The following is a 12457-nucleotide window of genomic DNA, read 5'->3' on the forward strand; positions in this document are numbered from 1 at the left end:
GATTGGTTTTAGGGCAGATAGAGACAGGCGGCACAACACAGCTACTAGCACAACAATGCTATTCATGAATAGATAATGTGGTGATGGGAATTGTTCAGTGCCCTTCTTCAGCAGGCTCACAGTGTGTGCACGAAATACTTGGTTTTCTTGTGTGGCACCCTGAATCTTTAGCCGACTAGATAGTGTTGGTTGGAGAATGGGTGTGAGAAAGTGTCTTGGAGGTGACTCTTGATATATAGAAGACTGTAGTACATATGAATGGCATGTGAGAAAGGATATGAATGAAATCCTCGAAATACACCCCCCCCCCCAAAAGTGGCTGGGTAGTGCTTGGTTGGGGTTACTCCCAAGCCAGAACCCTCTTTTAATCACAGTAATGGTTCACATTCAACAGGGGGATGCAACGCCAGAATAGACCAAAGCAGGAGCAGAGGGGGTTTTGAAACAGTACATTTATATTCACAGGAAGCTGTGGCCAAAACAACTCCACAACGAGGAAGTGGGCCACACAAAAACGCCACAACTGAGACAGAAGACTTTAGAGCTGACACACATCGCATCGAATGAGGATCTTGTGGTCGTCTGATTTATGGACCACCCACTGTACCGTATGACTACCAACATTTTCACGAGATTCTACATGTGAAGTAGGTGCGCACTCAGTTCGCAAATTACGTTCAGGAGGTGCTAAGTACGCTCGGCCAGCAAATGTGTCTGAGCCCTTAAAAGTGGTCCTCTCAGATAGAGGAGTAATCCATCAGACCACAACTGAGCCCTGATCCTCCCAACAACGCCAACCGTAACTATACCCAAACCTCGTATGGTGGCGCAGTTGGTGTCTTTGTGTGTCATTATTGGAAGATTCTTTTTTTGGCGACACAAATAAGACGACAGCAATGCCACAATATAATGTCATCCATATGCAGAAATGAACACGCCTCCAGAGTGATAGAGAGCGCGAACTAAGGATGGATAGAGAGAGCAAACTAAGGATGGAGAGAGAAGACTCACCTGGGCATAGTCCCTCTCTACAGCGGCTTTCTTCTGACTGAATGTCCTACAAGGAACGAAGGTAGAACAGAATTATATACACCATTAAATAATTAACTGGGAAAAGAGACTGAATGAACACTAAAAGACTATATGAGTTAAGCAATGCATGGTACATTTAGATTCAAAAGCCAATGACATGCTAGGCATCATAACTACATGACCAAGAGTACGGGGACACCTACTCGCCGAACATCTCATTTCAAAATCATGGGCATTAATATGGAGTTCGTTCCCCCTTTGCTGCTATAACAGCCTCCACTCTTCTGGGAAGGCATTCCTCTAGACGTGGGAACATTGCTGTGTGGACTTCCATTCAACCACAAGAGCATTAGTGAGGTTGAGCACTGATGTTGGGCGATTAGGTCTGGCTCTCAGTCGGCATTCCAATTAATCCCAAAGGTGTTTGTTGGCGTAGAGGTCAGGGCTCTGTGCAGGCCAGTCAAGTTCTTCCACACTGATCTTGACAAACCATTTCTGTACGGACCTCGCTTTGTGCACGGGGGGAAGTGTCATGCTGAAACAGGAATGGGCCTTCCCCAAATTGTTGGCACAAAGTGAGCTTCCGAGTGGCGCAGTTGTCTAAGTCACTGCATCTCAGTGCTAGAGGTGTCACTACAGACACCCTTGTTCGAATCCAGGCTGTATCCGGCCATGATTGGGAGTCCCATAGGGCGGCGCACAATTGGCCCAGCATCGTCCGGGTTTGGCCGGTGTAGGCTGTCATTGTAAATAAGAATTTGTTCTTAACAGACTTGCCTAGTTAAATAAAAAATAAAGCACATAATTGTCTAGAATGTTATTGGCTGCACGAGCGCTACTGGAACTAAGTGGCCCAATCATGAAAAACAACCCTCCACCAAACTTTACAGTTGGCACTAAGCATTGGGGCAGGTAGCGTACTCCTGGCATCTGCCAAACCCAGATTCGTCTGTATGACTGCCAGATGGTAGAGCTGCCAGAAAATGCGTTTCCACTGCTTCAGAGTCCAATGGAGTCCAATGGAGGTAAGCTTTACACCACTCCATTACACATGGTGATCTTAGGCTTGTGTGCGGCTGCTTGGCCATGGAAACCCATTTCATGAAGCTCCTGACGAACAGTTCTTGTTTAGATGTTGCTTCAAGAGACAGTTTGATACTCTGTAATAAGTGTTGCAACTGAGGACAGATGATTTTTACACGCTTCAGCCCTTGGTGGTCCCGTTCTGTGAGCTTGAGTGGCCTACCACTTTGCGGCTGAGCCGTTGTTGCTCCTAGGCATTCCACTTCACAATAACAGCACTTACAGTTGACAGGGGCATCTCTACCAGGTCAGAAATTTTATGAACTGACTTGTTGGAAATGTGGCATCCTATGACGGTGCCAAGTCGAAAGTCACTGAGCTCTTCAGCATGGCCAAGGAGATTAAATGGCTGTATGCTCAATTTTATACACCTGTCAGCAGTGGGTGGCTGAAATAGCTAAATCCACTAATTTGAAGGAGTGTCCACATACTTTTGTATATATAGTGTAAAATATATCACTAGCCACTTTAAACAATGCTACCTAATATAATGTTTACATACCCTATATTATTCATCTCATATGTATATGTATATACTGTACTCTATATCATCTACTGCATCTTTATGTAATACATGTATCACTAGCCACTTTACCTATGCCACTTTGTTTACATACTCATCTCATATGTATATACTGTACTCAATACCATCTACTGTATCTTGCCTATGCCGCTCTGTACCATCACTCACTCATATCTTTATGTACATATTCTTTATCCCCTTTACACTTGTGTGTATAAGGTAGTTGGTGTGGAATTGCTAGCTAGATTACTTGTTGGTTATTACTGCATTGTCGGAACTAGAAGCACAAGCATTTCGCTACGCTCACATTAACATCTGCTAACCATGTGTATGTGACAAATCAAATTTGATTTCATTTGATTTGTATCAATCTGATATCTAATGAATGTGATGGCTTGTTAAATAAGTGATAAATTGTGACAAATCGTTTGATTGATCAAAATAGTAGAGTGGTGCATATAACTATGCAGTGTAGACTGTAATATGCTGTAATATTTTTACTATTTTATTTTTCTATTTCACTGCTTATCGAGGTCATATTCATTCGGGTATGCAACAAAAAACACTTACAACAGAAAACAAAGATTCAAATGCATTATTGGTTAAAATAGTCCCTCCCTGTTTCAGTCTGTTTTCTTCCATTTGATGTCTAATGAAGGGTACCAGTTGTGTTATTGTTTGGAGTCTTTACAGTTCCAGGAGTGAGCAGAGTATGGCACAGCTTGTTCTCTCTCACATGTAAACAGTTGGAGAACCACAGCATCTACTGAGCTATGTCCTTCCCTCCACTCTCACAACAAAAATAATCTGAATTCTTTCAGTAACTGTACTTATTTTTCCTCCCGTTCCAGGGCCACTAGTCCCTCCTTTCTCCCTGTCTCTCTCCCTATTCCAGGCTCTGTTCTATGCAACTGAATCCAGGACTTCCTGACAGGCAAACCCCAGGTGGTGAGGATAGACAACACCTCTGCCACACTGACCTACAACACAGGGGCCCCCCAGGGGTGCGTGCTCAGCCCCCTCTTGTACACCCACGACTGTGTGGCCATGCACGACTCCAACACCATCATTAAGTTTGCCAACAACATGAACGTGGTGGGCCTTATCCCCGACGGCAACGGGAGCCTAGAGGAAGGTGGTTAGAGCCCTGGTAGAGTGGTGCCAGGAAAAGCCTCTCCCTCAATGTCAGCAAAACCAAGGAGCTGATCATGAACTTCAGGAAACAGCGGATGCAGTGGACGGGGCTGCGGTGGAGAGGGTCAAAAGCATCAAGTTCCTCAACGTGCACACCAGAGGACCTAACATGGTCCAATCACACCACCACTGTTACAGTGTCTCTTCAACCTCAGGTTACTGAAGAAATGTTGCATGGGCCCTCGGGTCCTCAAGAAGTTCTATAACTGCACAACTGAGAGCATCTTGACCGGCTGGATCACCACCTGGTACAGCAACTGCACTTCCCTCATCTGGAAGGCTCTACAAAAGGTGGTGCATCACTGGGGGCTTCCTGCGTGTTCCCTACCCTACAGCCTCCTTGATTAGAGGACGAGAGCCTCTGAGTTCTAGGGCCACAGGCAGACACCCTTGCTTGTGAGTCTTCTTTTCTAGCACACGTTCACTGGGCGTTTTATAGTAAATTACAGAGTGTGTTAATATTTGTCTGAGTGTTCCAGTATACAGCAAAGCCAAACTGACACAACAGATCCTTTCCCTCTGCATGGGTCGTGTTCATTAGAGAACATTGATTTAAAATTATGTGCAATGGAAAACGAAAATGAATTTCTTATTGGAGTCCAGGCAGTCCCTCCCCGTTTCAGTATGTTTGGTACCTAATGAACACATCCCTGCCTCCCTATACTATATCACTGCCTGTCCCTATCATTCTCCCTGTGACATGTTTTTTATTTTATTCTGGGAACTTAATGGAAATCCCATTTGCAGGATTCCTGATTATTCCATCCTGATCCCAGGAATCTTTGGGAATGATGCCACTCTTATTTTAACACTGAAAGGTATTTTTATCCAACTTCGATTTTCCTCCAAGAGTGACTGGCTGAACATTCAGGGCTTGTTCGATCTCTAGGTATTTTTCTTCTCTCTTTGTTATCCTCTCTTCCTCCCCCCCAACAAACGACTTATGGCAGCCAGAACATCTGGAGTGGAGGACCTCCTTGCTTTTCACTTCCAGCTGTTTAGTGTGGGCGGTGCCACCTCACCCAAGCCAATGAAAAGAAAGCGAAACCCAAGACTACCGTTACATTCCAAATAAACCCTTAGCCTCCCTGACAGGGTACTTCATATCATATCATTACCAATATGGTAATAGTGGCTAACCCCCCCCCCCCACATGTAGAATTGTCATTGATTATATCTATCCAAGCCTTTCACAACTACGCAAGTGCCTAGGTAGTAGGGGTTTGATTTGGAACTGGGGATAGAGACGCAGCCTCAATTGCCATCCACCGGCTCCCTCCACCCCCAACTTCCACCCTCCCCTTACTTCAGGTCCTCTAGTAGGTCACACTCTGTCTGGTGTTTGATGTGGAGTCTGCTCATCTGCTCAGCATGAGTATGCTTTAGCTCCTGGGTAACCTTGACCTGAGGGAGAAAAGAAATGTCAGAAGAAATGGACTAGACAACCAAATCCATCTTTTGTATACGGAGAAGAAAGCCATAAACTCCTAAAAAGTGCACTGAATGTCATAAAAGCACAAATACATTATTTTTAACAGTCTCTGTATATCTGCATGTTTCCGGTTGACGCATTAACAGGGGCAAGTCGTTGAATCGACCAGGGTCATGTTCATTAGGGCACATTGTAGCAAAAACAATTGCAACAGAAAACTTAGCATAACATGTTTTAAATGAAGCCGCTTGCGAGAATGCCAAGAGCGTGCAAAGTTGTCATCAAGGCAAAGGGTGCCTGCTTTGAAGAATCTCAATATAAAATATATTTTGATTTGTTTAACAATTGTTTGGTTACTACATGATTCCATGTGTTATTTCTCGAGGTGGACCAATTAAAAATCGGCATGGCTGATTCATTATGGCTGATATCAAGTTTTCATAACAAATCGGTAATCGGCATTTTTGGACGCAGATTATGGCCGATCACATTGCATTCCACGAGGAAACTGTGTGGCAGGTTGACCACCTGTTACGCGAGTGCAGCTAGCATTAAACGTATCTTATAAAAAAACAACCTTCACATAATCACTAGCTAAGCTAGTAATGTCATCAACTATGTGTAGTTAACTAGCTTGTCCTGCATTGCATATAATCAATGCGGTGCCTGTTAATTTATCATCGAATCACAGCCTACTTCATCAAACGGGTGATGATTTAACAAGCACATTTGCAAAAAAAAGCACTGTAGTTGCACCAATGTACCTAACCATAAACATCAATGCCTTACTTAAAATCAATATACAAGTATATATTTTGAAACCTGCATATTTAGTTAAAAGAAATTCATGTTAGCAGGCAATATCAACTAGGGAAATTGTGTCACTTGTCTTGCGTTCAGTGCAAACAGAGTCAGGGTATATGCAACAGTTTGGGCCGCCTGGCTCGTTGTGAACTAATTTGCCAGAATTTTACATAATTATGACATAACATTGAAGGTTGTGCAATGTAACTGCAATATTTAGACTTAGGGATGCCACCCGTTAGATAAAATACGGAACGGTTCCATATTTCACTGAAAGAGTAAACGTTTTGTTTTTTAAATGATAGTTTCTGGATTTTACCATATTAATGACCAAAGGCTGATATTTCTGTGTTTACTATATTATAATGAAGTCTATGATTTGAAATATCAGTCTGACTGAGTGGTGGTAGGCAGCAGCAGGCTCGTAAGCATTCATTCAAACTTTACTGTGTTTGCCAGCCGCTCTTAGCAATGCTTGATCACAGCGCTGTTTATGACTTCAAGCCCATCAACTCCTGAGATTAGGCTGGCAATACTAAAGTGCCCATTAGAACATCCAATAGTCAAAGGTATATGAAATACAAAATGGTATAGAGAGAGAAATAGTCAACGCATCATAATTCCTATAATAACTGCAACCTAATATTTCTTTACAGAGAATATTGAATGACCAGCTTTCATATGTTCTGAGCAAGGAACTTAAATGTTAGCTTTTGTATATGGCACATATTGCACTTTTAATTTCTTCTCCAAAACTTTTTGCATTTTTGCATTATTTAAACCAAATTCAACATGTTTCATTATTTACTTGAGACTAAATAGATTTGATGTATTATATTAAGTTATAAAAGTGTTAATTGTTAATTCAGTATTGTTGTAATTGTCATTATTTCATATATATATATATATAAAACCCGGCTGATTAATCTGTATCATCTTTTTTGGTCTTCCAATAAATCGGTCGACCTCTAGTTATTTCATAGTTTTGATGTCTTCACTATTATTCTACAATGTAGAAAAAAGTTAAGCTAAAGAAAAACACTTGAATGAGAAGGTTTCCAAACTTTTGTCAGGTACTGTATTTATGTGTGTACACACACACACACACACACACACACACACACACACACACACACACACACACACACACACACACACACACACACACACACACACACACACACACACACACACACACACACACACACACACACACACACACACACACACACACACACACACACACACACACGTTCAGTTTGGGGTCACTTAGAAATGTCCTTGTTTTTTAAAGAAAAGCTCATTTTTTGTCCATTAAAAAACATCAAATTGATCAGAAATACAGTGTAGACATTGTTAATGTTGTAAATGATTATAGTAGCTGGAAATGGCTGATTTTTCAATGGAATACCTACATAGGCATTCAGAGGCCCATTATCAGCAACCATCACTCCTGTGTTCCAATGGCATGTTGTGTTAGCTAATCCAAGTTTCATTTTAAAAAGCTAATTGATCATTAGAAAACCCTTTGGCAATTATGTTAGCATAGCTGAAAACTGTTGTCCTGATTAAAGAAGCAATAAAACTGGCCTTTAGACTAGTTGAGTATCTGGCACATCAGCATTTTTGGGTTTGATTACAGGCTCAAAATGGCCAGAAACAAAGATCTTTCTTCTGAAACTCATCAGTCTATTCTTGTTCTGAGAAATGAAGGGTATTCCATGCGAGAAATTACCTAGAAACTGAAGATCTCGTAAAAGTACTACTCCCTTCACAGAACAGTGCAAACTGGCTCTAACCAGAATATAAAAAGGAGTGGGAGGCCCCGGTGCACAACGGAGCAAGAGGACAAGTACATTAGAGTGTCTAGTTTGAGAAACAGACACCTCACAAATCCTCAACTGGCAGCTTCATTAAAAAGTACCTGCAAAACACCAGTCTCAACGTCAATAGTGAAGAGGTGACTCCGGGATGCTGACTGTTCTTTCGGCTACCGCATGGCAAACAGTACTGGAGCTCCCAGTCTAGGGACAAAAGGCTCCTTAACAGCTTCTACCCTCAAGCCATAAGACTGCTGAACAGTTAATCAAATGGCTACCCAGACTATTTGCACACTACTGCTACTCGCTCTTTATTATCTATGCATAGTCACTTTAACCCTACCTACATGTACATACTACCTCAACTAACCTGTACCCCTAATTGACTCGGTACCAGTACCCCTGTATATAGTCTCATTATTGTGTTACTATTTTTTTTACTTTTTTCAACTATTTTAATGTGTAAATATTTGCTCTTAAATGCATTATTGGTTAAGGGCTTGTAAGTTTTTCACAGTATCTGTTGTAATCGGTGACTAAATTTGATTTGGCAGATGCCAGGAGAACGCTACCTGTCCCAATGCATAGTGCCAACAGTATAGTTTGGTGGAGGAGGAATAATGGTCTGGGGCTGTTTTTCATGGTTCGGGCTAGGCCCCTTAGATCCAGTTTAGGGAAATCTTAACGCTACAACATACAATCACATTCTAGACCAGTAGTCCATCACTATCGACTGGTCGATCTTCAAGGCATTCCTAGTCTATCACCAAATATTTCTGTAGAAATTATTCAGCACTATTACAAAATGCGCTTCTGAGTAGCCAAGTAGATAGCCCTGCATTTTATTATTATTAGCAGCTCGTCGTGTCGATTTTAATATTAAGGAATATTTAACTTTCTCTGGTCATAGGAACAACATGAATTTGTGCATGAGTCAGACGTGGTGCGACTTGAGTTTCACCATCAGGTGGAAGACGGTGTCCCCTCTCTGGTCAGTCTCACCGGTGGAAAGGAAGGAGAGAGCAGGGACCGTGAAGAGGCGGATGAGAAAAATATTTTTCAATGATCATCCAACTCAGAATTCCAAGTCGGAAACTTCGGCATCTTTCTAGAGCTCCGACTTTTCGACCTGAAGATCACTGACGTCATGATTTGACCTTGTTGACCATCAGATGCAGGTACCATCAGTCAGTAAAATAAAAAAGCTGATTTCAATTCATGCTCCACAGGGCCTCACATGCGCTAAACCAACTAATCTATTTTGTTATCAAAGCTTGAGTTTTGAAATAAATATGGTCTGATTAACAATATTGGCAGGCCAATCATGTAGCCAATTTGCTGTGATAATGTATTAGGCCTACTGCCCAAACATCATTTCTACAAAACTGTTTGTGTGAAGTTAATGTAAAAAAATATATCTATATATTTAAAAAAAAATCTGAGCAGTAGATCTCAGCTTGCTTTTTGACTGTGAAAGTGATCTTGACGCAGAAAATGTTGGTGACCACTGTTCTAGACGATTCTGGGATTCCAATTTTGTGGCAACAGTTTGTGGAAGGCCATTTCTTGTTTCAGCATGACAATGCCCCCGTACACAAAGTGAAGTCCACAGAGAAATGGTTTGTCGAGTGGTGTGGAAGAACTTGACTGGCCTGCAAAGAGCTCTGACCTCAACCCCATTTAACACCTTTGGGATGAATTGGCACACCGACTGAGAGCCAGGCCTAATCGCTCAACATCACCCTGTTTTACCTAGATATGATGTGTGTATGTATTGATATGTAGGCTGTGTGTGGCATTTTTAAATGTATGTAGTTGTGTCCTTGTCTATTAAATGTTCTGCATTGTCATGTTCTGTGTGGACCCCAGGAAGAGTAGCTGCGGATTTCACAACAGCTTATTGGGATCCTAATCAAATACGAAATACCAGTGCGAAACCTCACTATTCCCAGAAGAGTGGAGGCTGTTATAGCAGCAAAGGGGGAACCAACTCCATATTAATGCCCAAAACTTTGAAATTAGATGTTTGACGAACAGGTGTCCATATACTTTTGGTCATGTGGTGTATATTAAATTCAGATTTTCCTACTTCCCACAGCTTTGACCTTATGTTATTTTTAGTGCTATATTGAGTAGTGCAGTGTTGGGTTTGGAGCATGCAAGAAAGTAATTTCAATGCACGTGACATTAACTTGAAACTAATGGTCAGGTCGAACACTATTCAATGATCTCACACGAGCATTAGTTGTCCGACTAACACAGCCGATCATTAGGGGAAAATATACTGAGGGTAAAATAAGGCTATATTCAGACAACTACAAAAACAGGTCAAGTGGTTGATCTAATAGGCCACGGTGTGTTTCTATTTCAGGAAAATAATCATCTGTAGCGCTACCACTGACATCTGAATGGCTTTAGCCTATTCCTCAGCAATTAGTATGCTAAAGCTCCCCTGTTTGTGAGAGAAATGTAATCCATAAACAATCATGAACATAACAATTGGCAAATGTACTGTAACAGTGATAATTCATACTTTACAAAAATAAACACAACATGCAATAATTTCTAAGACTTTGCTGAGTTACAGTTCATAAGGAAATCATTTAATTTAAATAAATGAAGTAGGCCCTGATCTATGGATTTCACATGACTGGGCAAGGGCATAGGCCCACCCACTTGTAAGTCAGGCCCACCCAATCAGAATGTTTTTCCCCACAAACAAGCTTTATTACAGACGCAAATACTCCTCAGGGCCCCCTCAGACAATCTCACAGGTGAAGGAGGCAGATGTGGCGTGGTGACATGTAGTCTGTGGTGGTGAGGCCAGTTGGACATACAGCAAAATTCTCTAAAATTGATGTTGGAAGCGGCTTATGGTAGAGAAATGAACATTCAATTATCTGGCAACAGCTCTGGTGGACATTCCTGCAGTCAGCATGCCAATTGCGCGCTCCCTCAACGTGAAACATCTGTGGCATTGTGTTGTGACTGCACATTTTAGAATGGCCTTTTAATGTTCCAAGCACAAGATGCACCTGTGTAGTAATCATGCTATTTAACCAGCTTCTTGATATGCCACACCTGTCAAGTGGATGAAATTCTAACAGGGATGTAAACAAATGTGTGCAAAAAATTAGAGAAATTAGCTTTTTTGTGAATATGAAACATTTCTGGGATATTTAATTTCAGCTCATGAAACCAACACTTCTTGCATTCATATTTTTGTCCAGTATAAAAATCAAGTTCTATTTCATTAACAAAAACTCTTGACTCTAAATAATTCGATATAGTTGAACCTCGACTGTAGGAATTTTAACAGAAGTACAATTTCTTATCCAAACAGCAACAGACTTCTGTATAATGTTTTTGGAACATGACATATAACAGGATTCCCATATGTTTGTTGCTGTTTTAGTTACCTTTAATCTTTCAAGGTCTAAATTATGCCATGCAGCACCGCCTTCGCTTGTAACAACTCTCCACTAAAACTGTTACAATGTATGTATATATATTTGTATAGTTTAATCCAAGCAAAAGCTATTTGGAACCGTGAGAACATTCGTTTTTTTCGTTTTTTTTATTGAATTGAGTACCATTTTACCCTTGGACATATCTTTGGCTACTTTGGAACATAATAAAAAGATTCAAGTTTAGAATATCTAAAACAACTCACTAACCAAAAGGTCGTGTTTGCGTTTGATACGAACTGACGTTATAACACGTTGTGCCGAGCTGGTGGTTGCATATTTTAAAATAGGACTACAACAAAGCGTGCATCTTTCAATAATTAGGCTACATAAGCAACATTCGTCGAAACATTTGCAGAGAAAAGTAAAACCGGGCCAACTCACCTTTCTTGGCGGAGGCTGCATGTTAGTTTTTACATGGATGTTTTCCCCCCTAACAAATATTGAAGTTAATCCGCAAAAAAAACTTTCGATTGTATGTAAATTACAGAATGAGAACCGCGCACTGGGTGAATTTAGTCTGGTTCAGGCGGCCATGACGACCCAACTCAACACACCGATGAAGTCCTGTTGAAAATCGACTGCCTCCGGGAACATAAAAGCGAAGTTTGCGATACAGCAGGGTTTCCGGTGGAGGAGAGATGGGGAATGGCGGCACACTGAGGAAGTACACGGGATTTTTCGTGGGGATTGCATTGCTTATTGTTCGGGAATTTGTGATGTAGACTCTCAGCGTGGCCATGTCCGCTGCATAAACATGGGGATTCGTTGGAGATTAGGTGAATCATATCTGACCACTGCACATCTGTGCGTTTAAATCTATGCTGTGGCCCTCAGAAAAACACCTATTTTATAATTTCCCCTCAATTATCTCAGATTAATATAGAGATTTATTCCTACAGATAAGTGACATGTCAAGGCAAAAGTATACAGATTCAACATGGTTGAGTAAAACTATTTCCAGGTTGTTTTGTACAGGCCTACTATTATGATTATAGGCTATCAGCAGATATCAGACTCAGTGGACTGCTAAGAGATTCATGGGAGAATGCAATTGCGAACAGGGACAGACTTGGACCAGAAATCGGCCCCGGCATTTCCT

The 12457-nt window shown here is 41.4% G+C and overlaps 1 protein-coding gene across 2 annotated transcripts in view; it reads right to left on the reverse strand.

Annotated features, from left to right (window-relative positions):
• Positions 1 to 11999, reverse strand: part of LOC123999635 (F-BAR and double SH3 domains protein 2-like) — a 47676-nt gene extending 35677 nt beyond the window's left edge. Inside the window, exons 1-3 of one of the 2 annotated variants that reach the window (XM_046305582.1) lie at positions 11740 to 11999; positions 5139 to 5236; positions 1012 to 1057 (exon numbers count right to left, since the gene is read on the reverse strand). In XM_046305582.1, the coding sequence (XP_046161538.1) occupies positions 1012 to 1057; positions 5139 to 5236; positions 11740 to 11760 (165 nt within the window). In that variant the 5' untranslated portion in view covers positions 11761 to 11999. The remainder of the gene's footprint in view (positions 1 to 1011; positions 1058 to 5138; positions 5237 to 11739) is intronic. The other variant, XM_046305581.1, reaches the window with a different exon arrangement.
• Between the last annotated feature and the right edge of the window lie 458 nt (positions 12000 to 12457).

The sequence above is a fragment of the Oncorhynchus gorbuscha genome, linkage group LG16 (assembly GCF_021184085.1).
Source record: "Oncorhynchus gorbuscha isolate QuinsamMale2020 ecotype Even-year linkage group LG16, OgorEven_v1.0, whole genome shotgun sequence".
NCBI lineage: Eukaryota > Metazoa > Chordata > Actinopteri > Salmoniformes > Salmonidae > Oncorhynchus > Oncorhynchus gorbuscha.